General features: G+C 33.3%; 1 protein-coding gene across 8 annotated transcripts in view; it reads right to left on the reverse strand.

The window, feature by feature from the left end:
* Positions 1 to 5,720: 5,720 nt before the first annotated feature.
* The window catches only part of GKAP1 (G kinase anchoring protein 1), an 82,118-nt gene continuing 74,292 nt past the window's right edge, over positions 5,721 to 13,546 (reverse strand). For 6 of the 8 annotated variants that reach the window (XM_057305565.1, XM_057305563.1, XM_057305564.1 and 3 more), the window contains 3 exons: positions 12,407 to 12,470; positions 9,056 to 9,126; positions 5,721 to 8,518 (listed from right to left, as the gene is read on the reverse strand). In XM_057305565.1, the coding sequence (XP_057161548.1) occupies positions 8,375 to 8,518; positions 9,056 to 9,126; positions 12,407 to 12,470 (279 nt within the window). In that variant the 3' untranslated portion in view covers positions 5,721 to 8,374. The remainder of the gene's footprint in view (positions 8,519 to 9,055; positions 9,127 to 12,406; positions 12,471 to 13,546) is intronic. The other 2 variants (XM_026518775.4, XM_026518778.4) reach the window with 1 other exon arrangement.

Raw genomic sequence — 13,546 nt, forward strand, 5'->3', positions numbered from 1 at the left:
TATTGTCATTCTTCCAAGTAACAGATTTTGCTTTGGTAATTTCTTGGTGCATAACAAACTATTCTCAAACTTAGTACCTTAAGGCAAAACTTTGTTCTCTCTCACTGGGCTGTCTGGGCAGTTCTCACTTGACATCTCTCATGCAGGTGCAGTCAGAATGCAGCTCAGGCTGGGGTCATAATGAAGCCTTGACCAGGAGAAATGTCCAAAATGGCTAGCTCACAAGGCCTACCGTCGCCGCTGGCCCTTAGGTAGGCAGTGGTCATCAACCAGATTACCTACAGATGGTCTTCCATGTGACTTGAATTTTTTATAGGATAGAGGTCTCAAAACAGTTTATGGGTAGAAGTGGAAGTTGCCAGTGTCTTAAGGTCCAGGCTTAAAAACAGGTATAGTGTTATTTTTGCCATATTTTTTTGGCTAAAACAGTCACAGAATCCACCCAGATTCAAGAGAAAGAATCATAAATGCCACTTCTTGATAGAAGATAGGTCAAATAATTCCTGGCTACATTAGAGGAAGGGGCAGTTCAGAATATTTGTGTGTGATGAGTTTTACACACACAGGCACATGCAAGTTTGCGCGCGCACGCACACACACACACACACACACACACACACACACACACACACAAACTTTCCCTGAATCTGTTTGTTTTTCTCTTTTGCCTCTTAGCTCTGTGGTTTTCAGCCTGGCTGGCTGCTGTTTTTAAATCATCTGGAGAACTGATTTACTATAATATTCCACGATAACTTTGTTTTCTATCTTATAAGCATAAAAGGCTGATATTTAGAAATAGGAGGAAAAGAACCCGTTACTCTGACCAAAAATACTTTGCTAGTAAGTCTAGATCTTAATAGTACGACTAGCGTTTTCCTTTATAGAAGCCAAAAAAGGTACCTTAATGTATATAGTCTAGTATATACAGTGTTACTGATTGGGTAACTAGACATAAATGTTATGTCTGGTAAGGTTAAAATCACTGGCTCAAAGTGAACTACAGTGTTGAAAAAGAGTAACTAAAATTCTAATTGTCAGTTGTTTTTCTCCAGCAATAGCTGGCTTGATGATAGGGCCTTGAAACAGTTATTTAAAAATGCCAACCCAGTCTCTGCAATAAAACTTTATATGATAAAGTGGTGGGTATAGATCCATTAAAGAGCAAACTAGAACAAACAGAATTTTTAGTTCCTTCTTTTGCAGGGATATGACAGACCAGCTTGTTCAGACAAACTCTCCAGTTTATAAAAATTAAAATGTGGAAGGACTTCTTAAAAGCATTGAAGGCTTGACAAAGGGGGAGGTCACCAAGTCAATCATTCAAAGAAAAGGAGGAAAAGAGAGAAGCAGAAATAGAGAAGGTTTGTCAGACTGGGATTTTTAAAAAGTGTAAACTGCTGTTAAGAGAGAGATTTAAAATAGAAGGACAAAACAAACTAGTGATAGTCACTTTGTAAAAAGAAAATCACCAGGAAGATAGGAAAAAACTCAAATTTGTATGTACCTCAAAAGCAGAAGTGACAAACATAAAGAAAAGTAGACAAATCCATAATCACAGATTTAACATCTCTCTTAGTAACTGACAGAACAGGCGGTAGAATCATTAAGGATCCATTAGATTTCAAGAAATGTGATCTAACTGGGCATATAGAGAATACTGCACGCAACAACTACATAATACACATTCTTTTCAAGCCCACACATAACACTTACTAGGTAGTCACATATTGGTGCCTAAGGCAAATCTTAACAAATGTCAAAGCACGTTCACTTATCCCATTTATTATGCGCAGTTGTATGTCAATTATATCTCAATAAAATTATATTTTAAAAAACTAATTTTATACAAGGTGGTAAAGTCAGTACTCACTATACTGAGGTATGGAGAAGAAAATTATTGCTTCCTTAACAAATTCACGAGGCACATACTATATTTAATATTTATGAAATAATTCACATCTTCATTTATAATGAATATCAAAAAAGTTAATATTGAAAATGTCACCAGAACAATATGACATGGTTAATGGCAGTAAAACTTCTAAAATGTTTTAAATGGGAAGTAAAACAAGGGAAACATCAATCTGGTTGGTAAAATTTTACAAGTTTTCTTGCAGCCGTACAGTCACACGATTGACAACACTACCTTCTCTGCACAGTTCTATTGTGATGAAGGGTTCTGGATGGAAAGACAAAACTTCCACATCCAGGAGATGTCTCTTAAAAATCAACAGAATTCAACTGAACAGGTCAATGAAATGGGTAAGTTAATACAACCTACTCCCATAACAGCAAATTACTTAACAAGTAGTAGTGTTTTTCCTTTTTCTTAATTACAGGAAACAGTACATTAGATAAAATTTTGGGGGGAAAAATTAACCCATAATTCCCCATAATCTCCCTAATCCAACGCAAGCAGTTTTATTTCAGAATTACTACTTTCCAGTTTGTCCATGTGCACATATATTTTCACATAGCTATAACCAGGGTACAGCTGTGTATTTAGGTTTTATATTTAAACATTGTTCAACATAGTCCATGTTTTTACATAGCCATCCTAATTACACTTTTTTTTTTATAACAATTCCCACTGATGTGTCACATTATTTAGTCATTCAGGTTGGATCTTGGGTGAGACCCTGAAGTTGGACATTTAGGTTACTCCATGGTTCCCCTACTATACATACTGTTATACCTGTCTGGATCTTTTCAAACTTACTCTTCTCTCAAATTATTTTCTAAGGGTAAATTATCCAATATCAGTAATTAGTGGGTATAAGTGTTTTTCTGGTTCTTGAAACATTGCCATAGTACTTTTCCTAAAGGCAAAACCCAAAGCACAAGGCTGCTAACAGTACATGTAACGGCACCCACGTCTTAGCAACTGCACTAGAAGCAGGTGCTCATGGCAGGTGACATTTCAAATCCAATCAAAATTTTACCCAGGAAAACTCCTCGATGACAGATTTTGGAGCATCTTAGACTATCTTTCACTTACCATCTTGCTCGTTGCTTCAGTAATTTTTCATTCCCATAGTGTATAAAACCTAAGTCATTGAAATTTACTAATGTCTGTGTCATGAAATCGTGTTTCTTTTTTAAATCCTTCAATTTTGCTCAAATATTCTTAAATTGTTATATGGCAAGGAACGTTTTTTACTCCATTTTCTGAATTCTACTGCCATCCCTCTAGTTCAGATCCTCTTTACCCGGTATTTCTGTTATTGGAGCTTCCTTGACACTCTCTCCCAAATTAATTTCTTCTATAATTTGTTATGACATCACTGCCATTTCAATCTTCTTAAAGGGCAACTTGGATTACATCACTCCTTTGTCCATAAACTTTCCCGTGCCTACCAGATTATGTAGAGATTTCTTAATCTGAAATTTAAGATGAATGATAGCTATCCACAAACCACCTCTCTGGCTGTCTCATTATTGTCCTATACTTCAGGCAAAATGAAGGCAATCTCTTTCCTCAATACGTTCTTTATCTTTCCATTCCCGAACACTCCATTGTTTCTCCTTTTTCCATCTTTTTTATTCTCCTTTTGTGTTACATGACCTATACACTTAAAAGCTGCCTGTCCTTCAGGAAGCAGTTAAAAAATACTATTTTTTTCTATAAGTAACATCTGACTTTCCTAACAAATATACTCTCCTTATGGAATCCACTATATTGTACCTTGAATTTTAGTTACTTATGTGCTATTTTTTATTCCTATTAGACTGAAAATAATTTGAAGGAAGAGATTGCATCTCACAGTTTTTTTAACCCAACACTTTCATTAGCTTTTCTCATTTGATACCCAATTTCACTCTGTTCAATCATTTATTGAATAGTCACTATGAGTCAAAGTCATACAACTAATAAGTAACAGAAGTGGGACTTCAACATAGCTCTAGTTCCTCTGGCTTTACAAACACACTACAGAAAATGCCAAAAATCCCACAGATGTTAAAAATAAATGCTGAATTTAATTAACCAGCTATATTGCCATAATCGCATTTTAAGTAAGACCTTATTAATGAAGTTTGAAATAATTAAAATAAATTGCCTAAGATACTCCTTTAAAATGGTAAGATGCATTTTCTTCTGTACTCCAATAGCAATTTGAATATATCAGTATTTTTTATTGGAATATTTTTTGAGTATTTCTTTACATTTCTGTTTTCTTCCAATTGACTATGGATATATTTGCATCTCTAGTGCTTAGCACAATACCTGGCACACGATAAACTATCAATAATTTCAAAGAACATTCAGGAAATGGAAAAGAATCTAAATAATAATATTAAAAGCGAATGCCCGAGAAATCAATTTAATGGAAAAGAAACCCCAATTGATCACTGATTGTCTTTTCTCTCTCTTACTAGATAAAGCTTTCCCTGATGAAACTCATGTATCAGCCCAGAAATGCTAGATTAAGCTATAGAAGTGGATATATCAGTCAAGGAAAAAGAATTCAGGGAGAAAAACAGAGCAATGCATACAGTACTCCAGAAACCACCCAACTCAAAAGAGGGTGATCAATGAAGTTTTCTATTTGCCCAGGTGATTTTAAATCAATATACACAAGTAGAAAATGGCATAACTGTTTAGCGTCTACTATGTGTCAGGCACTGTGCTAGATGCTAGATAATGTACTAAATGGATAATGTGCAGGCATCAAAAGCAGATGATACCGTGTGCTTTGGTAATTCAGTTCATAAACTACTTGGGTAATTCAGTTATAACTGAAACCATTCAAGGTCTGCCTAGCTTGTTCATATAGGACATTAGAAATCTGATTTTGTTCATCAGAGTTGAAAAATATGGCATCATGGAATATGACCATATATATTTAATGAATTAATTAGGTTCTAATGGCACCTATTCTTAATCAGAGGTAAAATTAGGAAAAACTATCTAAAAAAGCTTTACCACTTTATTAAATAATTATTCAGTATCTATTCTGTGCCACATAAAGGACTAAGTGCTGGGAATATAGGGAAAAATAAGAAGTCATAATTCTTTGTAAGGTTCATGTAACCTCATGGAAGAACCCAGACATACAAGCAATGATGATATTAAGTATTTTTTTCTTTCAAACACTTACAGGAAGTGGAATTTTCATATAATGCTGGTTTTGGAGGCCAAGGTCAGTATTTATGCATTCATTTTTGTTGTAAAACCAAAAACCCTCTGTATTTTAATGAATCATATTTGTATTTCACTGACTACACTAAAAACAAAATCAAGCCCATATACTACTATTTATTTTAGCAATTGATGAAACCCATGAAAAATCTCTCATTCATTCCTCCAGCATTCTTTCTTTTCTCAGTGTGTCATGTTTCTGTCCATAAGACAGACTGTTCTTTAAATAAGTATTTCAGCACAGATTTTGCTACTTCTGCCTGGAATGCCTCTCAACAAATTTACAGCAAAGGTATCTTACCCTCCAAAAACTATCTCATGCAAGTTTTCTCAATTTCCAAACCATATGCTATCACACTCTAATAGGTATGGTAATTACTTTTGCTGTTGTCTTTACACCATCCCCCACTTCTATGTCCCCTGAGCATAAACTACTTGAGGGTATCCACCATTTTTCACTCATTTTGCAAGTCCTGTAGGGTTTAGCATGCAGAAAGTGCTCAGTAAATATTCACTGAACTTAAACAATCCAATTAATAATACTTTCACATTGTTTCTGAAATTTAAAAAATCAAACATATTAATGGAAGAGTAAATTAATTTTATTGACTGATGAAAAACTAAAGTGATAAGAAGTATGGATAGTAAACAATAATCATTGAGTTCTGCTGGAATTCTATTTTTCTTCTTTTCACTTTAAGCCAAAAGGACATAAAATTATACTGTTAGTGAGCTAATCATTTTAAAGTTTCTTCAACAAAAACTGCATAGTTTAGCAGTTGCACAGCTTAAATATATACATTTTTGCAAAACCCTGAAAGTTTTAATTTTTGTGTTGACCTCAAAGGCTAATGGAATCACCTACACTGGTCGGATTCAGAGTTTCTTTTCCCTTTTCTGCCACCCTGTAAAGAAAAATAGGGCAAATTATTTAGGAAGTATCATTTTAGGGGCATTTTCATTTTAAGAATAAATGAGACCAAAGGCATTTTGAGTATGAGAAAGAAGTAAATTTCGTTGCAAATTTGAATGTGCATACCACTAAATTATTTTTACGAGGTTATTTTTTTTATTATGTTCAGTTAGCTACTGTACAGTATACTCGTCATTAGTTTTTGACATAGTACTCAATAACTCATTAGTTCTGTATAACACCCAGCGCTCACCACAACATGTGTCTTCCTTTTTACAAATGGTTAAAGCAGGTTAGATGAAACAGTTACTTCCACTTGAATTAGTTTAGACTTAGTGAGATCACCAATATTTTATTTTTTAGAGCTCCTTTGGACTGTTCCAGGTTTTTAAAAAATATATAATTTTTGATCAATACTAAAATAAACAATTTGCTTCATATAATCAGCAAATTTGCTAATTCAGTTCATTACCTTTTAGAATAATTCAATTTCTAATCCAAGTTAGTCTTGTTCATATTAGATAGCTTTAGAAATCTGATTTTGTTCATCAGTGAGTTGAAAAGCAGGTTATACTTTTCATATTGCTCAGCGACATATATGAATCTGTATTTAATTTGCTCCAAATGAAACTCCACCTATGGTATTTGATTTGAGCCAAGGAAAGAAGTAGGAGCTTAAAAGATAAGAAGTATTTTACATTTATTACTTTTAACATAACATTTTCTGCCTGACTCTGAGTTAAAAAGCAAATACTCAGTGTAGAAATACAGAAAGTACCAAGGTACAAAAAAGGAAATTAAAATCATCCTTAACTATTCTACCCTCCATTTTAACCAAAGTAATGGTCTGATGTATTTTCTTTACAATAATTTTATAGTTTTCCATTTTTATAAATGATGGCAATGATACCCAAACTTAGTTGATCAACAGAATCACTTAAATGGTGATATTTTTCAAATTCTGATGTCTAGGCTTTATCCCAGATCTACTTATTTATAATTACCAGAAGTGGGCTGCACAATCTGTAATTCAAAAAGTTCCCAAGTGATTCTTGGTCACTTGCATGGTCAGCCACGTTTGGGAACTAGTACTTGTCTGTGGAAGTGCATTCCTTAAAGTGGTGGTTCTATCAGGGGCACATGGAATCCAGACCCATTTATTAGTGTTGGCAGCTACTCTTTGTTGCTTTCATCCTTGTTCTGCTTATAACTTCCCTCTTGGTGGTCATCAACATTTCTACATCAATCTTTTTTAAATAAAAAATCAAGTATAAGAATGCCATTATTCATCCCTGACCAAATAAAAGTTTTGCACAGATTCATTCAAAGAAAAAAAAAGTAGAAGAGGGTATATGGGAACTGAGATGTGTAATGCCATGTATTAAAAACAAAATTTATTACCTGTAGCAGGAAAATACAAATACATTTATTAAAAACTTTCCTACAAAGTAGATACCCACTATGCATAAGTACCAGTGTTATACAGCTTAAAACTCTTACCTTGTTTTTCAACAAGATTAAAAACAAAAACAAAACAAAACAAAAAAACCCACACAAAATTCAAGGATCTTTTTCCAAGTCTCCCAGGCAAAGGGAATTCTCCTTCCTAGACTGATGAGAGGTCAAACCTGGGGCTGTTAAAACTTCTATGTTCTCCAGGCCAACACTGGTGGCTTTCAAACCTTTTGGACTATGACCCCCCACATTAATTAACACATTTTTATATCATGACTTAGACACACATACGTACATACAAATATATGTGTGTGTGTGTGTATATACACACATATACATATACACATATATTGAAACAAAGAACTGATTTTTTTTTACTGCTTCGTCCAGAAAAAAATGCTGAATGCCAGCTTGTAAATGCAGAAGAAATAATAGAATTAGAAAAAAAATCACTATTTTGCAACCACCCAAATAATAACTGATACAAATATCATCAATGGATGTTAAAACCACTGGGTAAAAAGAAAAGGATATTCACACAATCTCAAAGTATCATTTCACATATTTATTAATTATAAAGGGGGAAAGATTATCTTTACAATGGGGATATCTAGGAGAAACTGCTGTACCCAAGTGATCAAAATTATATAATAGGACAAACGTCATTATGTACCTTCCCTCAGTGCAGTTCCTGGCACATATGCCACATCATGCACCAAGGATTTTACTTAAGTTATTGCTGCATAGACCAATATTTAGAATAACCCTAACATTTCCTTAAGTGTAAATTATATGACCAATAACAACAAAATTATTAATACATTTGGCAAAACAGATTTTGGACTGAATGAAATAGTGCTTTATTCTCACATAGTATCTATTCTAAGTGTATTATTTGGGATGAGAACACTTTCAAAATTATAAAAGCATACCTGGTATTTGGCTAGTTCTGCTTGTAATACTTTCACTTTAGATCTTTCTTGTTCTAATGCAGCATGAAGTGAAGTCACCTAAAACCAAACGTTCAATTTAAAAAAGACTTTGTCTCTTTAGGCAAATACTCTTAATTCTTAAAGTTCACTCACAATGATGAATTTGATTACTAGATGAACAGACATCAGAGAAGAACCACCTCCCACCCACCAAGCACACACAGAATTTCAGTTAGGCATTTTACTCAGTTTTATACTGAAGACAAATAGGAGAAGCTCACTATTCTAAGAGAAAATGCAGAGTAAAGATGGGAAGGGAAGAAAGTCAAATCCATGAACAGGGCAAGTTCTATCTGCCCTTTTTATCTCTATATTAGTCTGCATCAACTAAAATACAACCTTATCTTCCCTTAGTCTCCAGGACATACCTACCTCTCTCAGCACAGTAAACAGAATCTTCATTCATTTGCTGTTACATGATAATAATGAAGTATAATTTGTTTCACTTTATCACAGTTGATGGGCTGTATTTTTGTTTAATCGACTTCCATAATTTAGGACTATAGAAAAATAGCTTAAGAAAACCAGTCCTGTATATTTCACAGTTTTTCTTACCTGTATAGTTAGCTCATTCTTGATACTTTGTGATTCATCAACTTGCAGAAGTATTTCTGCTTTATCTTTCACTGACAAGAAAGGAAAAACAGCAGTATAATCTTTTCAATCACTCAAATACCTGAACCAAGACAGCAGTGTAGTTGGGCAAAAATTCATTGTCCTTATACCGAATGAATTATTTCTTAATTCTATATAGCTCTTATTTTTTCACTGGTAAATTCTGATCATGATTATTACTACAGCAGTTTTTCTTGGAAATTTTACATTTTCTGTAGTATTAAAATATGAATTGTATAGATAGCTTGAAAAATAAATTTTTTCCAGCTATTCTAAAGAGGACAAGGTCATAAACAATTTCTCATAGGGATAAAACAAATATCTGGACTAATCTTAGAGCAAGATTTTAAAAACAAGGTAGAATGTTTTTATTTTGTTTTGTTTTGTTGTCAGGGTGAGCAGCACCGTAAAGCCCACGAAAATGATTCTTATCTGACTGTTCATACCAATAAGCACTGTCAAGTGAAAGTAGCTCATATGATCATGACTGATTACATTACACACATGTGGTCTTTCAGAACTCTTCCTTTGTCTAGAGGTTTCCCCTCTTTGGGGAAGCAAGGGATCTATCTACATTTCGGCCCCCAGGTTTCCTAAGCTTTAAAAATCTCCACATGACTAACAACTTCTTTAACCCATGATAATGGTTACAATGCATGAAAAACTAACTCCTCAACTTTGAAAACAAACCAGGAGAGACTGAAGAGGTAAAACGGTAATAAATTTAGTGAAGGAGGAAAAGATCAAATATATGAGTACTGTTGTCACCACAGCTCTACCAATATAACACTGTAATTCAAATTTATCTTTCATAGTTTAATGCAGTCAGGTGAGACGCTGTGTCAAGAATCAAATCATAGTCTCTCAAGATTCAACTTGGTAACTTTCACATCCCCTCTCCCCAGAATTAGGCATACTCACTGAGAACTAGTGATTTTTAATAATTATGTAACATTTCAATTACAGTCAGTTTTCCAATAACATGCTTGTTTTGAAAACACAAATTTGTTTCATTGAGATAGCTGTATTATGGAACAACTTGATCATAACATAAATTTTGCACTTGCTTGAGCATAATTTCACAAATACAGAAAACAGCACCCATGCACACACCTCAAACATCTACCAGCTATCTCTGTTCACTGTTAAGAACCACACCAACTTTGCATCCTTCCATTGTTTCACAGTAACACACAACCTGACCCTCTGAAGCCTATTTCCACCAGCAAACCTAAGGCAGCCTTCCAAGTAAAGTAAAGTGCCATATCTATTATAGTATTTGTGCTTAACCACTTTAACATGTATAAAACTGTGTTACTGTTTTTATTAAGTTCCCAACTTTTTTTTAATGTGTCTCTGATGAAGTTTTTTTTTTTGAGTGTTGCACCCTCCTAACCCCATTTTCCTATAAACCCTGTGGTTTTAATTGTGTGCTTTTGAAGAGTTTGGTGATTTTTAGGAATATGTGTTGCATTATAATAGAGCTGACTGTATTCACACTCAACATTATAAATGCTAGAGTATGTGTGCTCTAATGTACTGTATTTTTCATGTGATATTCTACATAAAATTCTTCTACTTGGATTTTAATTTAAATTCAATTAGCCAATATTTAGTACATCATTAGTTTTTGACATAGTGTTCAATGATTCATTTGTTGCATATAACACCCAGTGCACATCACATCACGTGCCCTCCTTAATGCCCATCACTGAGCTACTTGTATTTTTTTTTAAGTAACCTCTACACCCAACATGGGGTTTGAACTCACGACCACGAGATCAAGAGTCAGCCTGGCATCCCTACCCTGCTTGGATTTTTTTTATAGTATACAGTATGGACACTGATGTTATTTACTGGTAGCATTTTAAATGTATTTTTGAGAGAAAATTTTTATCAATTAACTTTTTCACTTTTCACAAATGTTTCCCTAAATAGGAATATTACTTTGTTTTTACATATTTAAAAGTCATGCATCCCTTGTCCAATGACACCCCTAATTTCTTAATTAGAAATATAGCTTGTAAACAATTATTTTCTTCATAATTTTGTTCTGTCCAAATAATGCCTTTCCCCATTATTCTTTAACTTCTATTTCATCATAATTAAGGCATATGCTAGATTATAAAAAATAGTAAAGTTATCAAACAGTAAGTCTGAATCTATTTCAACGCCATATAATCTGTTCAACTGAACATGATTCCTGAATATGAGTAAAACATACTCATATGTTTTGATAACTGATGTTTAATATAGTTTAAATTTTGATTGGACAATTCCATTCCTGGTATCTTCAATTTGGTATCTTGTTTATTCTGATTCAAGGTAAGTTTCACAATTTTGTGAACACTATACAGTACTCACAAGAGATCTATTTGGAATATCACTGACACATATTAACAGGGAAAACTGTTTATTAAACTTAACTTTGTTTATTCAGAAGATTTTCTCTTATTCAGATCTTTTTATGTGATTTTTATGATATATAATTTCCTTTGCATAAGCTTCATATTAAAAAATTAACACACACTTCCTTTTCTGTTATGAATGAAAAATTTTCAAAGAACTTTCAAGGTAAGTATCATAATCAGGAATGCAACTGATGTTGATATACTTTACTAAGGTGATTATCTCTAATCATTTTATATTGATTTCCTTGGCTTCCTGCTGCTGAAATATTGCCGAAGTTTAGAGCAGCTGCAAAAGCATAAAGAGTTGGGGAGGGGCGCCTGGGTGGCTCAGTTGGTTAAGTGTTCAACTCTTGGTTTTGGCTCAGGTCATGATCTCAGGGTTGTGAGATCAAGCCCCACGTCGGGCCCTGCGCTCAGCACAGAATCTGCTTGTTCCTCTCCCTCTGCTCTTCTTCCTGCTCATGTGTGCACACACGCTCTCACTCTCTCTCTCGCTCTAAAATAAATAAATGAATTTAAAAAAAAAAAAAAAGACTGGGGGGAAGGAGGGAAGGAAAACCTAAAATGATGATAGATATTTTCCTCTAATAATTAAAAAGAGAATCTTAAGCAAGGTCTATTCTTGTTTTCCTGCTGAATGTGGTTCAATACTTTATAAGAATTGAAATTTTAAGCTTTCTCTTACCTGAATAGTTGGAAACCTGTATTATACTAAGGTGCTGTAAGAGTGACTTGTAATAATAAAATTATCAGCAACAATTCAATCTGAATTACTCTGGGAAAATTTTTTATTTTATTGAGTTAATCATATATCTTGAAAAATTATCTTCAAATATTTTTTAAGGTTACTTTTAATTCCAAAAACACACAAATCACTTACTTTCACCTTCCTGAAGCATTTTCAATAACTGTGCATTTCTTGCCTTTACTTCTTTATACTTTGCCTAATAGTCAAAGAAAAAAGATTTAATTTTTTTAAAGTAAATGATGTAATTAGTGATTTGCTCTGAATTTACGGAGCTATGAATTCTAGGCTTGCTGAAAGACAGAAATTACTTTTGAAAGTAATAGGATGGAGGAAAAGGTATTCATTACTGTCTCCTCCTAAATTAATTTCATGGTACAATAACAGAAATTAATATTTTAAGTGATTGAAAAATAAAGAAGAAAGAGATAAAACTGGAGAAAATTCAGGATAATACTAAATTTTCTTGAAGTTCTTTCTTTTTTTCCTTAAACAAAACCCTTATACAATTCAAAATAATTAGATGAAAACAAAGAAAGATGATTCACAGCTCTAGACCAAGACTGTCCAGTTCTATACTAGAACTTTCAGCATCTGTTCTGTATCGCCATTGTCCAATATGTGGCTACTAACTACTGAGAGTGCCTAGGCACACACACACAGTAGTTACAGAACCGTACAGCACAGTACTATGTCTGCTCATTTAAGGCTTTATTAATCTCTCATTATTTCATTAACTATATGTTGTTAAAGTAACTTTTAGTTGACATGAATTAATAATTTACTGGAATTTCTTTCAATTCTTTTTCATTTCTTTTTCCTAATGACCTAGCTTCTGCTCATAATATATAGATGACACAATTATACACTTATGAACAAGAGAAAATATGTTCCCACATCAACATCTTTATTCCAAGGAATTTTCCCCCTACACTACGCTTATTGAACATATCTTAAACAGACTTAATTATTTATACATATTTAATATATTAACACATTGGAGAAAACAATACATTTAATACATTGTGGAAAAACAAAAGATCAGAGAAAGAAAGCAGATCAGCATAAGAAACTTGTCATTTCTTCTCTTAACACGTATGCACGTAAGTACAGAAGTTACTGATTCAAAAATCTGTTTTGTAAAGCATATGTATTTTAAATCAAGGTCAATAAAGATAGCTTTTACTAAACACTCTATCCAGTAAATTGCTGATAATAAACCAGTAATGATACTCAGCAATACTGTAGACAATATCCTGAACAGAAGTAAGCATC

The sequence above is a fragment of the Ursus arctos genome, unplaced genomic scaffold, assembly GCF_023065955.2.
Source record: "Ursus arctos isolate Adak ecotype North America unplaced genomic scaffold, UrsArc2.0 scaffold_33, whole genome shotgun sequence".
In the NCBI taxonomy this organism is placed as follows: Eukaryota; Metazoa; Chordata; class Mammalia; order Carnivora; family Ursidae; genus Ursus; species Ursus arctos.